We start from the raw sequence: 14,141 nt of genomic DNA on the forward strand, positions 1-14,141 counted from the left end.
CATACAGGTTTTATAAAAATAGCCTTTCATTTTTTCAGTGATAGTTATCATATTTTCCCCACTGACATGAAATATCTGAGAATTATCTTTGCTCACCAAAGGAAAATGGAAGAGAGTAAATATCATGCGATGCTGTGTCCACTGATGAGGTTTTGTTTTGTGGTTGCAAATAATTTAGACATGTTCTGAAATTAACAGGAGATAAATCACTGGAAACCCCCTGGGATGGCACCTCTGTTGATTTCAGTGCATTGATGGTCGCTCGGCACAAGAAGATTGTGCTTGAGCCTCTTCCTCATGCTTCTTTTGATGGATGGCAACACAAAGAGAATGGTGGATGTGTGTGTCAGTCCAACCAGCAGCCTCTGCCAAGGAGAAGAACAGCAACTGTGGAAAGGAAAAGGCTCCTGGGATCATCGGGCCTGATCTGCTTGACTTTTACTTCAACAGTTGCAGGAAATAAATGGTTTCCTTAGGGCAAAAAAGAAACCCAGGGCTCTGTGCAGCCTGGCAGCCCCAGTATGAGTGGTCCAGACTGCCCTGCCTGGAGAAGCTGGCTGTGTACTGAAGTGGCCTAAAACCTGCCGGCAGATTTAATTAATGCCGCAGCATGGAGGGGGGAGGGCAGCAGGAGGATCCATCGATGGAAGGAAGCATTCTGGCTCTGCATTGTGCCGGCATGTGGAGCGAGAGGGACCAGCTTGAAGGGAAATGGGCACCTGTCCGTGGAGGCACATGGAATGCCACAGGTTGTCCTTAGCTCAAGTTGCATCTGCACAGTAAATCTGTACAGCGAACCTAATTCCACATCGGCACGTTTCTTACAGTACTGTGCATCGGTGTGTGCACAAAAGCCTCGTGGCAGATGGGCCTTACGAGTGTTGAAAGCGGAGATTCCAAAATGGTGTCCAAAAGGAGCGTTTGGTTTGAGAAGTTTGAGGCGATGCGGCTGCCAGGCCTCCACACCAGAGAGCCGGGGCCAGGCGGGATTCTGCCCCACGGACTCAGGCGCACGGAGAGCAGGCAGGAGCCGCAGCACAGCCTGCCGGGTGGGCGAGCAGCCCGCGCCCACTGCGCGTCTCGGCAGCACCGCTGCGTGACACCGCATTTCTGTAAGGCTCCGCGCGATTCAACGACAGCAAGAAATAAAAAGGGATCGGCCCCGGGCCGCCCCGGCGCAGAGCAGCAGGCGGCGGGGAGCCCGGCTGGGCAGCGGGGCCGCTCCCGCTCCGACGGACGGAGGAACCCCAGCAGCAGCGCCACGGCGGCTCCCGGGAGGGCGGGGCGCCCCGAGCGGTCCCGGAGGCGGGGCGGCGGCCGCACGGAGCCCGGCCGGATGTGAGCGGAGCGGCCGCTTCCTGTTTCCCGCAGTTCTCTCTCCCCGCCTTGGGTGGTGGCCGCTGCTTCGTCCCCGCTCGCAGGCACAGGGCGGAGGCGGCCGCGACACGCTGCGGAGCGCTCCGCCGCCGGCTGCCTTCTCGCGCGGCGCTCCCCGCCCCGCCCCGCTCAGCGGCCGCGATGCAGGCCATCAAGTGTGTGGTGGTGGGCGACGGGTGAGTGCGGCCCCGCGGCGGGCGGCGGCGCGGATCCCCTCGGTCGGGCCCGGGCCCGAGCCCCGCCGGATCGCGAGGCCGGGCGCCGTTCCGGGGGGGATGCGGGGGCGACACGGGGACGGGCGGGGGGCGACGGCCGCCTGCGGGCGGGGGAGGGGAGCGGAGCGAGTGCGGGCCGGGCGGCGGCCGCTGCCGGCAAATGGTGGCTCCGGGAGGGGCGGGCGGAGCGCGGGCCGAACGCGGCCCCAGCCCAGCCCGAACACAGCCCGCTCCGCGCCGTGGCGGCGGGTGGTGCCGGCCGAGGCGGGGCGGGGGTGCGCACTGCCGGGCGGGGCCCTGCGGGGCTGCGGGCTGTGCGGGGCCGCGCCGAGGAGGAGGCAGCGCGTCACGGCGGGTACGGGCGGAACGGCGGGAGGCGGCTCGTGCCGCGTGAAACCTCTAACGCGGGAGCGGCGAGGTAACGAACTTGTGTGGTTAAATCTGCCTTCTGCAAAACGAAGTGAAATCTGTTACGCTCCGATCAAACCCTAAACACGCGTTAGCAGAGCGCTTTCCTGCTCGCATGGCTTCTGTCTGGGTGAGGTTCCTGGCTGCAAGAGGCTGAGAAAGCAATTGAAACCCGACTAATTAACATCATACTCATCTGTAAATGACTGCTATGCCTGCAGCACTCTGAATGTGATGGTCCTTATAAATTAGTTAGAAACAACTTCTTAGGGTCAGCTAGCACTAGGCTTACCTGTTGGATTTCAGTATAAGCTCTGGAATTGTGATGGGGAAGGAGCTGTGCTTGCTGCTTCGCCGTGCTCTCTGCCATGTGTTGCCGTTGACCCAGAGGCGTCCTTTCTCTCCTGCTGGATGCCAGAGCTCAGGGCAGCAGTGCAGGGCGGCTGAACAAGGCGTGGCTTGTGCGGTTCCACGGGGTTTTTTTCCCCCTTGGTAGAAACAAAAATCCCAGTGTAGGCCAAGCAGAATTGGTGTCACAGCAAAGCTCTGCGGATGACAGAGGGCTGTAAGTGTCACTGGATGGCCTTGCTGCTGTCTCTGTCACTGAATGTGGTGGATTAAAATTCAAGTTATTTGTGTGTGCTTTTGTATTTTTTCAACAAGACTTGGAGTCCTCGAGCAGACAGCTGTTAGAAAGATAAACTTAACTCATGCAGCAAATTTGTTCTGCCTGCTCTTGCTGTGCAGGGTTTTGAGCAGTACGAACGTGAGTGTACTGAGTGCTTGATCATCTGACAGAGCTTTTCATAGTCCTGTAATTAACTGATGGTGGGCAGCATGACTGCAGGCTAATTTTTTGGTTGCGTTGATTTTTAAAACAACTAAAATAGCTTTATTTTATTGTCAGTTTTTAATGTTAATTAATGTCTGTGGCAGTGCCGTAAATAAATGCGGTGCATCAAGTTTGGGTGGGGAAAAAGTTCAGCCTCTTTCCTCCACTGGGCTGGAGAGCTCAGTGCAGACCATGCGTTACTCAGTGATTCACTCAGCAAAGCAGTTCTTTTTTGTCCCTTGTTTTGTAAACTACTCCTTTTCCAAATGCTTTTCCTGCTCTTCGTGCTGGAAATGAAAGTGTGTAGTCCTACCCAAGTCTTATACACATGTGTAAACAAAACAGGATTTAGTGAGCTTTCCTTCCTCTGTAGTACAAACACAGACCTCTTAGGATCCCATCTAGAAGCGATTGCTCAGTTTTGGTATCTGTTAATTGTCCTCTGCTGGGATTTTAAAATATTTTATGGTGTTTCTCTGTTGTTGCTTCAGAAGTGAAGGCGTTACAGGCATTCTCGTAAATGTGTAATGTTTGGCTTAGATAAGGCTAAAGCTTCAGTGCTTCAGGAAAACAATTCAAGTTAAAGATTTGCTTGTATGACATAAAACTTAGGTGCTGATGCATGTACCCTGTGGAGATCCACTGGGAACAAAGCAGAGCTGTGGATGTACCTGTGCAGCCTTTAACATCTATAAGCGAGCAGGAGGGTTCTGATCCGTAAGCCCTGTTTGTTCTTAGGGCTCTGACTAGTAAGTTTTCAGAGCTCTAGTTTGGCTGAAAAACACAGCATGTATGCTGGTTGTGCAGTTTCGTTTTGCCCTTGTGTTCCTCTTCACTGTGAGGATTGTTAGGAAAATAAATGGCAACTGTTGCTTGTGCTTGTTGAAGATGCAGAGCAATAGGAACATGCGGGAGGGATGATGAGCACTGTGCCTGGATAATAACTGCAGGGGTTGCTGCTGACTGACACTTGTGAATAGCACTGCTAGAAGTTATTTTTAGCAGCTTTTGTTTTCACTCTGAAATAGCAGCTGTTAAGTGGTACGAAATCTCAAGTGATCTCGTGTAACGTAGGGGAAGTCCTGCGCTTTGGAGAAACGATTATTAGATGCCAGAGAAATGGTCGACTTCGTGCTCTTTTGGATGTGATTTTCATTGTAAAAAATATTGTAAGAACGAGAGAGATGAATTAAGAGTCCGTGTTTGGAATTCTGCTCGCCTTGAGGCCTTGCTGGCTAAAGCTGTGCTGCTTGATCTGACAACTTGTCAAGAGGAAGGGGGTGATGGGCTCCTTACCAGTGCAGGGCGAGGTTCTGAGCTCCTCCGCTCTCCAGTGCCACCTGCGGAGAGTGCAGAGACTCCAAGTGGAGGAACTTCTGTTATTGCACTTCTAGGGTTTAAATTAAAAATTGCGTAGTATTGGAAATGCTGAGCAGCGTATTTGGGAGATGGGTGTCACAGTGAGAAAAGCGGCTCATCTGGAAAAGCAGCATATATCTAAACCTCTGCTGTAGCAAAAATATGGCACTGTCTGTCCAAGGACAGTGCTGGTGATGTCCCGTCCACTGCCTGATGTGAGTGGAGAACTGGGCCGTGCAGCACACCTGGGGTGGAGCTGGTTCACAGAGCTGAGAGATAAAGTGATGATGTTGTCAGTGGCTTTCAGAAGGCTGCCACCTGTTTGCAGATATCAGCATTTTTGGAATTAAAACAGCAATTACTTCAGCTGGCCACCTCCTCCATTCCTGTGGCTGCAAACAGCAACTAAATTCACACAATTGGGTTTTAGTCATGGGAGAGGAGGAGAGTGGAGCATCTGTGTAGCTCTGCTGCCTGCAGGATAAGGAAATGCTGGCACAGGTCCTCTGATGGCATTCTGAGCATGTCACGTACGTCTCTGCCAGCAGCAGTAACGTGGGGAGCTCTGCAGAACCGCTTGGTGTAAAAAAGGGATGGCATGCCTTGTTTCCAGGAACACACGTGTGGTTTTACAAAGACTGGTTCCTGGAGGGTGTCAGAAAGCAATTCACTGCAGCGTTTGTAAGTCCTTCACTTAGTGTAAAGTCATTAAAATGCTGGATTTCTGTTGGCCGTGTTTTTAATTGCAGTCAAATGTTACCAGTTTCATTTGATGCAATCGTGGGTGGACAGAGCTGTGATTAAGTAGTTGCTCGAAATTTTGTTATGACTAAGTTTGGTTTGGAAGTATCTGAGTGTCTTAGTCTTCATGTGCAAAGATTTATACTTTGCCAAACAAGTGCAGTTCTTTCTAAGTTACTTATCACAGACCTTGGTCAGCTTGGAGAAAAGCTGTAAGCACTTAGAGGTTGAGCTTCATTGCAAAGATAGATTTTGGAGTTCATTTTGAAGATTGGTAACTGTAATATCTGATTTGTGGGGCAGTGAGCCAGAAGGCAAGGGAAGCAGGAAGCCTGGAATGGAGCAAGCCTGAAACAGGGTTGTTGAACGTGTTTCTTCTTGTTTAAGTGACTGCCTGATTGTGCTGCTGATACAAGCTGCAGGCGGGCACTTCTGAGCATGGAATGAAACCTGTCTCCACCTCCCTGCGCTGTTCTATGGGCCAGAGCAGACTCATTGGTTTCAGAGCAGGGTGAGCAAAGAAGCCAAAGCTTCTTGGGCCTCTGCTGAAAGTGTTAAGTTCCACAGGAATTTGTTAGAAGCTTATGTTGTCTGTAATGAACGCTGGAAAGTGAAGCATCAGACCAGACAGGTTCTGGAAGCTCATGAGCATGTAGCTTGGAGCCACAGGAAGTTTCCTAAGGAGTGTGTGCCTTGCTGCTCTCAGTGTTTGAGGGTTTTCCTGTTTGTCCTTCGTCGGCTAGACTGGCAGAGCCTGCTCTATAGCTTGATGACAGCATTCAGCAGCACGCTGTGGTGGGTAAAGCAGCCCAAGGATCTGAGCAGCAGGTTGTCCTTAGGAGGGAGTGCAGAGCTTCCCTGCCATGTAGTGGCTTGTTAGCAGTCAGCTGAGTGCCTCTGCAAGGGGGACAGCATGGGATCTCCTCTGCTGGCAGCTGTTAAGCCAGCTTAGCTGTGTGGCACACTGCTCCCAGATTTCTCCCACAGAAGTTCCTGTATGGTAAATGTCTGTGCTGCTCTGTGTGTGAGTGTGTCAAACATGTTGCTACAGGAAAACATCCACAGGTCGTACTTTTGTAGAGCAAAGGAATATTCTGGCGTTCAGTTCATATGGTAGAAGAAAAGAAGAATGTCAGATCGTGTTTCTTTAGAGCACGTGTGAAAAACAGTGCAAGAAGCTGCCACTGTGTGCTGTGATTAGAGAGCGGCAGGTGGGACATTCTGCTCAGGAACAAAAGCACAGTTAAGAAATGGGCATGGAGGATAAAATCTGTGGCATTACTGTGCACAGTGAAGCAGCTCCTCTTACATGGCTTGAATGTGTGTGGTGCTGTTGTGAGGGGTTGCCATGGCCTTTCTGGGTTGACTGGCACTGGGCTTACATGCTCCTTACAGGCTCAGCTATGACAAAGGTACTTAACCTGCCTTAGACTGTGAGTCACTAGGTAAGGCTGATTGGTTAACATAGAGTGTCAAATGATTTTTAAATAGTGTTTTGAAGTTGATCTTTGGTATAAGAAGTAGCAATCCACGGTTCTCCAGAAAGAAAAGAAATGCTATGATTCAAATGTGAAGTAGTTGCTAAAATTCAGATATGAACAGCCTCAGCTGTTTGCAGGAGGGGAGCTATGAGCCCATGACTAATGCTCATTTCTGTGAGTTGTCTTTGTCTTCTGCACAAGCGAAGGGATTACAGGGTATTTTTAGCAGTAGCATTTGGTTTCTGGTGATATTTTGTTGTTGTTAATACTAGCTGTGGTTCTAGACTAAAGCTTCCTTCAGCTTGTGACAGATTCGATTCAGGAGGCCTGAGAGTCCAACCTGCTGCTAGCAGCAAGGTTTGTACATACAGTAAGGCTGGGAAGTTCCTAGTGGCTTGCTTTCAGTGTGCAGAGAGAAAGCTGTTTGCTTGGGCAGGAGCATCTGAGAAGGGCAGGTGGGTGGGATGTGGGGCGGTTTGGGTGCTGTCTTCTGCAAGGAACTGTGGGCACAGTGACCTGGACTCCCTCACACCACCAAAGGACTGCGCTTGAAGTGAGAAGCCAGCATAGGAACCAAGCTGCAGCCCATTAAAAAAAAAAAAAATCCAATTTCAAGCATTCTGATCCTTCAGTTGTAGCTGAAACAGAAGTTCAGGTGTGGTCCCTCCTCTGATGTCCGAGTGTAGGTGAGATGTGAGGATGGGAGGAAAGCGAAGCGCTTGCTGCCGGCATTGTGGCAGAGGGCTGGGGCAGCTCACGGTGCTTCTGCTGGTTTGGGGCTCTTTGGAGCTGCTGGGTTTGGTGCTGGGAGCTCTTTCCTCAGTGTTGGAATGCAGTTTATCTGTAAGGCAGCCAGCGAGGTGCTTGGGTGGTTGGTGAATGCGTGCCGGGAGTCACTTTGCAGTAGCAGTAAACATTTTGGGGATTGCCATTTGTATTGCTCTCACGTAGGCAAAAATAATTATATGCTGAGAAATCATGTCAAGCTTTCTTCAAATTTGTATAAAATAAAACTAAAGGTAACAGAATGGATGTTTATATTAGCTGTGCTTCCATTAGCAGTAACCTTAGGGCTACAGCCTCTTCTTTTTGTGTGCAATAGTTTCTACTGGCACTCTCAATTGTTCCTTAGGTGACTGGGTGTAATTAGTTTTCTTCCCTAAGAGGAATATTATTGCTCGCTATTTAAGATGAATGTTCTTTACATGTAAACTTTCTCTTTTTTGCAGTGCTGTAGGTAAGACATGCCTACTCATCAGTTACACAACCAATGCGTTTCCTGGGGAATACATACCCACAGTGTAAGTACTTACAAAATTCTAAAAACATTTGTCAGCACAGTGGTGCTTACTGCTGGTCCAGCTTCCTCACTGAGCTGCCTGAAATACCTGCACACCACTCAGTGCCATCAGAACATCTGGCTGAGCATCTGCGTGTGCTGCAGGGGCAGTGTGCTGGGCTGCCCTTAGCGAGGCTGTGGCAGCACTTCCAGTGAGTAGATTTGGCTCTACCTGAGCACAAGGCCGCCTCGACTGGGACGGGTATTTAGTGACATTTTGACAGTTACCATTCTTTCTTACAATAACACGTTTGACCGTGCTATTAGTACAGAAATAACAGCTTGTAAACCAATTATGTCTATGCTTTATGTGACTACAGGTGAGACTTTTCTGTTCCTTCCTCTTTTGTGTATGCGTTAGTGCCAGTCCTGTGCTGAGCTGGCCACAGCTCAGTGGCTCCTCACGCATTGGTAGGGGAACTCATCTATTTTTGGTGCTTCCCTCTATCTTGCATGGAAGAACTTACTGCTATCAGTATTAGTGCAGTTCCCTTTGTGAGGGCCTGCTGGGTGGCCTTTCATACACAAGCAGCTTCCCTACCCTTAACAGATGTCTCTGTAAAGTGCATTTATCTAGCTTGTTCTCTGTAAGTGTTGATGAGAGGTTTCGGATGACTTTAGTAACTCTAAGGCCTTCTTGTCTTAATTACTCCTGTTTCCCTTTTTTTTGTCTTAAATTTTTGTGTGATGTTATGCATGCGTTCCTGCTGAAGTTGGTTTGCCCTAAAACGTTCAATTGTGTCTACAGAAATGATTAAAATCACACTTCTACTGCTCCTGGTATTTGAAGTATTTAAAAACTTTTTCTGGGGAGCAGAAAGATGCGATAAGTGTTCTCTCTTATAGCTTTCCTAATTAGGACTCTGCAGGAAGAAATGCTCAAGGTGCCCAATTTTACTGCAGGCAGATGCAGCTAGCTTTTAATTTTTATTTTCTAGCTTTGACAACTACTCTGCTAATGTAATGGTTGATGGCAAACCGGTCAATCTGGGCCTGTGGGATACAGCTGGTCAAGAGGACTATGACAGACTACGCCCGCTCTCCTACCCCCAAACAGTAAGTACTGTGTGAAGACTAAGAAGGTGGACAGCTTGAAGCTGTTCTGGAGATGTTACATCTGGAGCTGTATTTCTTACAACTTTATTAAGGTACTTGTTGCACGTAGGCTGAAGGATGGTAGCAAGAATCTTTGTGTGTACAACTGTATAAATGTTGAAATTTACACTCTTGGGTGTTTGTGTACATTGATGCATGTTGGCTTATTGTAGTTGCAGTCTCAGAATTAACCAGAATTCTTGATTAAAAGAGGGGAACAAAAGGGGGGCGGGGGGAGGAACAACAACAAAAAAACCTGAGTGAGTAGAGTGGTCCCATCAGTGAGCCATCGATACTAAAGTTAGCATGGCTGCCAAAAGTGGGGCTTGTTTTGTTTTCAGGCATGATGCAACCTGACACTGTCACTGCTAAGCACTTGATGATGTTTAGCCTCTGTGCAGATGCACTAAATGTGAAAGAGGCAGTCCTGAATGGAGATCTTATGGTACAGACAGAGGCTGGGTTGTGGTTTTCAAATCTACTTAACCCCATGGCTACTTTCTTACTTACTGCAGTTCCTGCTGTAACATCGATACAAACGTGTTTCTGTTTGCAGTGCTTGCAACTGCAACTGCAACTGGTTAAATCCTGTCTGAGCGCTGTTCTTCTTTTTACAAAGAAAATGCTGAAGTAATCTGCTCTTTCTTTCCAGTGTGACTTCAGCTGCAGTTGGTCTTTGCAGAGGTCGCTTTTCTGGTCAGATTAGAGCAGTTATGTTCATCTGGTGCTGGCATCCTTTCAGTAAAGAAAGGGGGTAACTTGTAGGTGTTATCAGCATTGATTACTGCTGTTGTCAACTATCATTGACAGTTAACAATTCAGTGTTAATAACGTTAAATGCAGATTTGTTCTAGTTATTCTACAGCATAACTGCTCCTCTGAATAATGAGAATCTTATTTAATGAACTCTGGAATTCTTTTTTTAGTAAGCTTGTATTAATTCACAGTTTTCCTTAATTCACTGCTCGCTAACTCATAAATGTAGGCTTTCCCTTTGGCACCAAGATGGATGTGAGCTGCCAGCTGTAGGCACTTCTGACTGAAATGTTAGAACTGTCTGGCTTTCCTCATTAGAGAATAATTGGGAAATTTCACTAAAATATATCTAATTTTGGATACTTAGAAGAACTTCAGGTTTGCTTAAAACCTTCAATCAGAAAGTATTGCAGGGTAGAAAAAAAGTGTCTTGAAAGATCACTCAGCAGTGTGGAAGAGCTGATGGCAAAGGAGGATGTTGTTCCTCCCCGGGCCACGCGTGTTGTCAGCCTGCTGAAATAACTGTGGCTTTCTAACAGTCTGCAAAAGAATTTCATGCCATCTAAACATTCTTTTTGGAAATCTCTTCTGTACATGCACACTAAACTGATAAACAAAGGTCTGCAATGCTGTCACTACCCAGCTTGTATGCTTTTCTACAGCAAAAAGTGGAAAGAGTGTTTAGGTCTTGAACTTCTCATGACGAAGTCCTCAGCTCTTGCAGCTGTGCAGTGAGGCAATGCTCAGCAGCACTTAAAGGCCAAAGCCCACACAACTCTCATTTAAAACAAACAAGCAACAGAGATGGCTAACCTTGGTTCTTTTCAAGAGAAGAAAGCAAAAGGCAATGAATTTTTGTATGGTGTTTGCTCTTCCAAGTCACAGCTGAGTGTGCAGACCGACACAGGTGTATGGGGAAGCCTGGCAGCCAGGTTTGGGTGCAGGCTGTGCTGAATTACAGAGCAGAGACAGAAAGGCACGTTGTAAATAGCTGTGAGCACCAATCGCTGGTGAAGAGAACAGTTCCCTGACATCATTTTAGGAGTAACGCTGTCTCGTACTGTTATTAGGTTGGAGGAACCAATGGTAAGAATCTATCTTCCAGCCTGACAGATCAACCTATTGCCGTATGTAACTCCACAAGTAAACTTCAGTTCCAAGTTCTGTCATCTCGTCTTGCTTACGACAGTGATAAATTGGCCCCTATTTTTTTAACAAACTACTTCTCTTGGAACTAATTTGCAGATCTGAGAACTCCATTACTGCATCTCTTTACAGCTTGCTAAGACTAAAGCACTTCTCACAAATAAAAAGCACTTGTTCCTGTTTATTAAGATTGGTAGCATGCGAGACACCTGAAATTTTGAAATAAGTCCTCAGGGTCACAATAATGTTTGATCTGTGGAGATAGTAAAGGAGAGAGTCTGCATAGTGTGCAGAGCTTCAATAACCACAAACTTGCAGAATTGGAAAACAGAAGTAGTGGCCATAGTATCACGTTACTTGATGTTTCTTTCTTTTTCTGGGTTGCTGCTCTGGAAACTTGTGGGGGAGATGCATGAACAACTGGGTTGCAAGTGCTTAGCAATGCAGATGTTAGATGCTGACCTAACAAAAAATACCTTGAAATGCAGTGCAATCAACTAACATTCTGAAATTCCTAATTCTTTAGCATGTCTGATGCTGGAGTAAGTAAGTATGGGTGCAGAGGAAGGCTGGAGAAAGTTGGGCCTGTTTGAGATGTGTTTATTGAATTTGGGGTCATACAGCAGAACTGCCCTCATCTAGTTGCATAGAGTGAGTTTGTGTGGTTATTTGGAGTGCTTGTAGGTGACTGTAATGGACTTTGTTGCCTTTTGTTTTCTTAATATACTGTACAGCAGTTAGCAGAGACATCTGCCATGTGATAATTTCACACCATCTTATTTATCATCTTTGCTTTCAAGTAAAAGCCAAGATGCTTAAGTTCCCTAAAAGGAGCCCACTTTTCTGTCTATGCTTCCTCATGGTTTGGAAATGGAAGAGAAGAGGTAGTGTGATGTGAGATTTTAAATACCCTTCTCAATGCTAGTTTTGTTACATAGAAGTCCTGAAAAGTTTTAGATAGAATCGACAGTAGTAACAGATTCTTCTGCCTTTAGCATGGGAGTAACTGCTGTGGAAGCTGATGTTGTGATTTTGCTTGTTCACTCACAGCAATACACTGCCTTTGCAGTTTGAGATTACTTTGGAGTACATCAATAGTATATTCTTTTTCAGAAATTGGTGCTGCTGGTAATGCTTCATAACAACCTATGCTGAGAAGTTAGATGTCTTTTAAGGATTAAATTGCTTAGAGGTCAGTAAGAGCAGCCATCCCCAGCTCAGAAGACAGCCTCTTGCCTCTCTGCTGCGGTGTTTGTGGGGAAGCTCAAGTGTTTCTAAATGAAAGTAAGAGAGAAGGAACATTCAGGGCAATAAACCTGCAGTGCAGTGATGTTAGTTTGGTTGTTGGCTACTGCAATAGCTGATTATAAACTTGATTACAATCTAAGTGTTTCCCTCCCCACGTACCTCTTTGCCTCTGCTTGTAGCAGTCTGGGAATGGATTTCCACAGGGAAGCTGCCTCTGATTGTTGCATCCAGCTGTGTCCGACCTCTCCTTGCAAGTTGTGGTACAGATGGTGGGGGTGCTCCTCTCTTCACAGTGATGCAGTTTTTCCACAGGTTGATCTGCCGAGCTGACTTCTGTCCGCTTTGTTTTTTAGGATGTCTTCTTAATCTGCTTTTCCCTTGTGAGTCCTGCTTCCTTTGAAAATGTCCGTGCTAAGGTAAATACAAGCTGGCATTATTTCATTTAAATGTATTGTTGATTTTACAGTGGTTTGAAGGAAAAACAAGTGCATGTAGCAGTTAGGCTGGGAGCAAGTTAGGCTGTTCTGTCAGTCGGTCACCGTTCAGGTACCTGCTCTGCTGCTGTTACATTGCTTCGTGTCCTTTGGACATCTGAGCCTACGGCACTTGGTCACAAAGGAGAGGTGGTTGCCATGGGTGGGGGAAATGCAGATCGATGTTTTTCCAGCGCGGAGAAAAGATACAGCCTTAATGGGATCATTTCTAAGTATATGGAAATACCTGTTGGAATGAATAAAGAATTGTTTTGCAATTGTATGCTTTTTTTTTTTTTTTTAATTCCGTCTTGAAGAGCTCTTATGTTCTCCCCTTTTGTTCTTTAACACCTGAAAGTGTCACGAAAGGCTCTGAGCTTCACAGTTGTAATGTTTGAGAACCTGCACACTGACACTGTTACTGCTTTCTGTGCAGTGGTATCCTGAGGTGCGGCACCACTGCCCCAACACTCCCATCATTTTAGTGGGTACCAAACTTGATCTCAGAGATGATAAAGACACTATTGAAAAACTGAAGGAGAAGAAGCTGACTCCTATCACCTACCCACAGGGCCTTGCCATGGCAAAAGAGATAGGTATGGCTGCAACGGGTTACCGGGGGCTTGGGTCTAACTTTTGTTTGTGGAAGCTACTGCAGCGTAATTAACAGAAACGCCAGGCTTTTGTTGTGGAGTTCACTGCAGAAGCAGTGCTTTCTGTAACTGTGGAGAAGTGCTTTGTAATTGCCCCCTTGCTTCCCACAGGTGCAGTGAAATACCTAGAATGCTCAGCACTTACACAGCGAGGCCTCAAGACAGTGTTTGACGAAGCTATCCGAGCGGTTCTGTGCCCCCCGCCTGTAAAGAAGAGGAAGAGAAAATGTCTGCTGCTGTAAAGTCACCCTCCCCCACCCCTCCAAACCCTGTGCTTTGCTCGGAACAATGGAGCATTCACATTCAATGCCAAGTTTGTCTATTATAAATTAGTTCTCTTCCATAAATTTTTGAACCAATCAATAATTCCACGGTTTCATTTGTTTGAAGTATAAAAGTTCCTTTTCATTCTACTAAAAGCAAAATCCTAAAAGACAAACCTATATAAAGCCTTATTTTTAAAATCTTATTCTTGCTCAATTACTTAAGCGTTGCCAAACTATCTGCTGAACTAAGTTGTATTGTGCTAGGAACAAACACTAAGCACTAAACTGTTTTTTAAAGATTCTTCTTGAAGATGACTCTAATTTCTGTTAGGAAATGCAAAAACACTTTCTAGTTTTTCACAGTGACAGTACCATAAAATTAGCAAAACACTGCAGTCCAACATTTTGTTATTAAATCTTTTCTCAACCCAGGGTCATTGCATAGCATTGTATAGTGAACCCAAGTCACTGACAGTGACTGACAAGTCACAGTGTAAAATGCTTTATCGTCGGTAAGGGCTTGGTTGCAATCTAGTTCTTGCTGCTGTGATTTCAAAAACAAAAACTGTTCTTACTGAAGTATATTTAGTCCTTTTGACAGCATTGTGTCGTGATGAAACAGTGGCTTGGATCAACTGATAGTGCCAGACAGTATTTTGACACTGTACAGATCAATTTACACTACACTGCCAGAGTAGTTGAAATTGAGTCAACTCTAGTTAAGGTTAAAATTGGTGACTGCTTCCCCAGGT

General features: G+C 46.6%; 1 protein-coding gene across 2 annotated transcripts; it reads left to right on the top strand.

Moving 5' to 3' along the window:
• Positions 1-1,368: 1,368 nt before the first annotated feature.
• Positions 1,369-13,393, top strand: RAC1 (Rac family small GTPase 1). Of its 2 annotated transcripts, XM_052680346.1 has the most exons (7): positions 1,369-1,553; positions 7,643-7,714; positions 8,691-8,808; positions 10,674-10,730; positions 12,351-12,413; positions 12,907-13,066; positions 13,235-13,393. In XM_052680346.1, exons 1-7 carry the CDS (start codon positions 1,519-1,521, stop codon positions 13,363-13,365), a joined length of 636 nt encoding a protein of 211 aa, XP_052536306.1. In that variant the 5' UTR covers positions 1,369-1,518; the 3' UTR covers positions 13,366-13,393. The 2 variants fall into 2 exon arrangements, with proteins under 2 accessions (XP_052536306.1, XP_052536304.1); XM_052680344.1 differs by lacking the exon at positions 10,674-10,730 and having other exon boundaries at positions 1,373-1,553.
• The last annotated feature ends 748 nt before the right edge of the window (positions 13,394-14,141 follow it).

The sequence above is a fragment of the Tympanuchus pallidicinctus genome, unplaced genomic scaffold (assembly GCF_026119805.1).
Source record: "Tympanuchus pallidicinctus isolate F22 unplaced genomic scaffold, pur_lepc_1.0 scaffold18, whole genome shotgun sequence".
NCBI classification, from domain to species: Eukaryota; Metazoa; Chordata; class Aves; order Galliformes; family Phasianidae; genus Tympanuchus; species Tympanuchus pallidicinctus.

Coding starts and splice junctions, on each gene's coding strand:
- RAC1 (XM_052680346.1), top strand. CDS start 1,519: ATGCAGGCCATCAAGTGTGTGGTGGTGGGCGACGG. Junction 1,554..7,642: donor TGTGTGGTGGTGGGCGACGG/GTGAGTGCGGCC, acceptor TCTTTTTTGCAG/TGCTGTAGGTAAGACATGCC. Junction 12,414..12,906: donor TTGAAAATGTCCGTGCTAAG/GTAAATACAAGC, acceptor CTTTCTGTGCAG/TGGTATCCTGAGGTGCGGCA.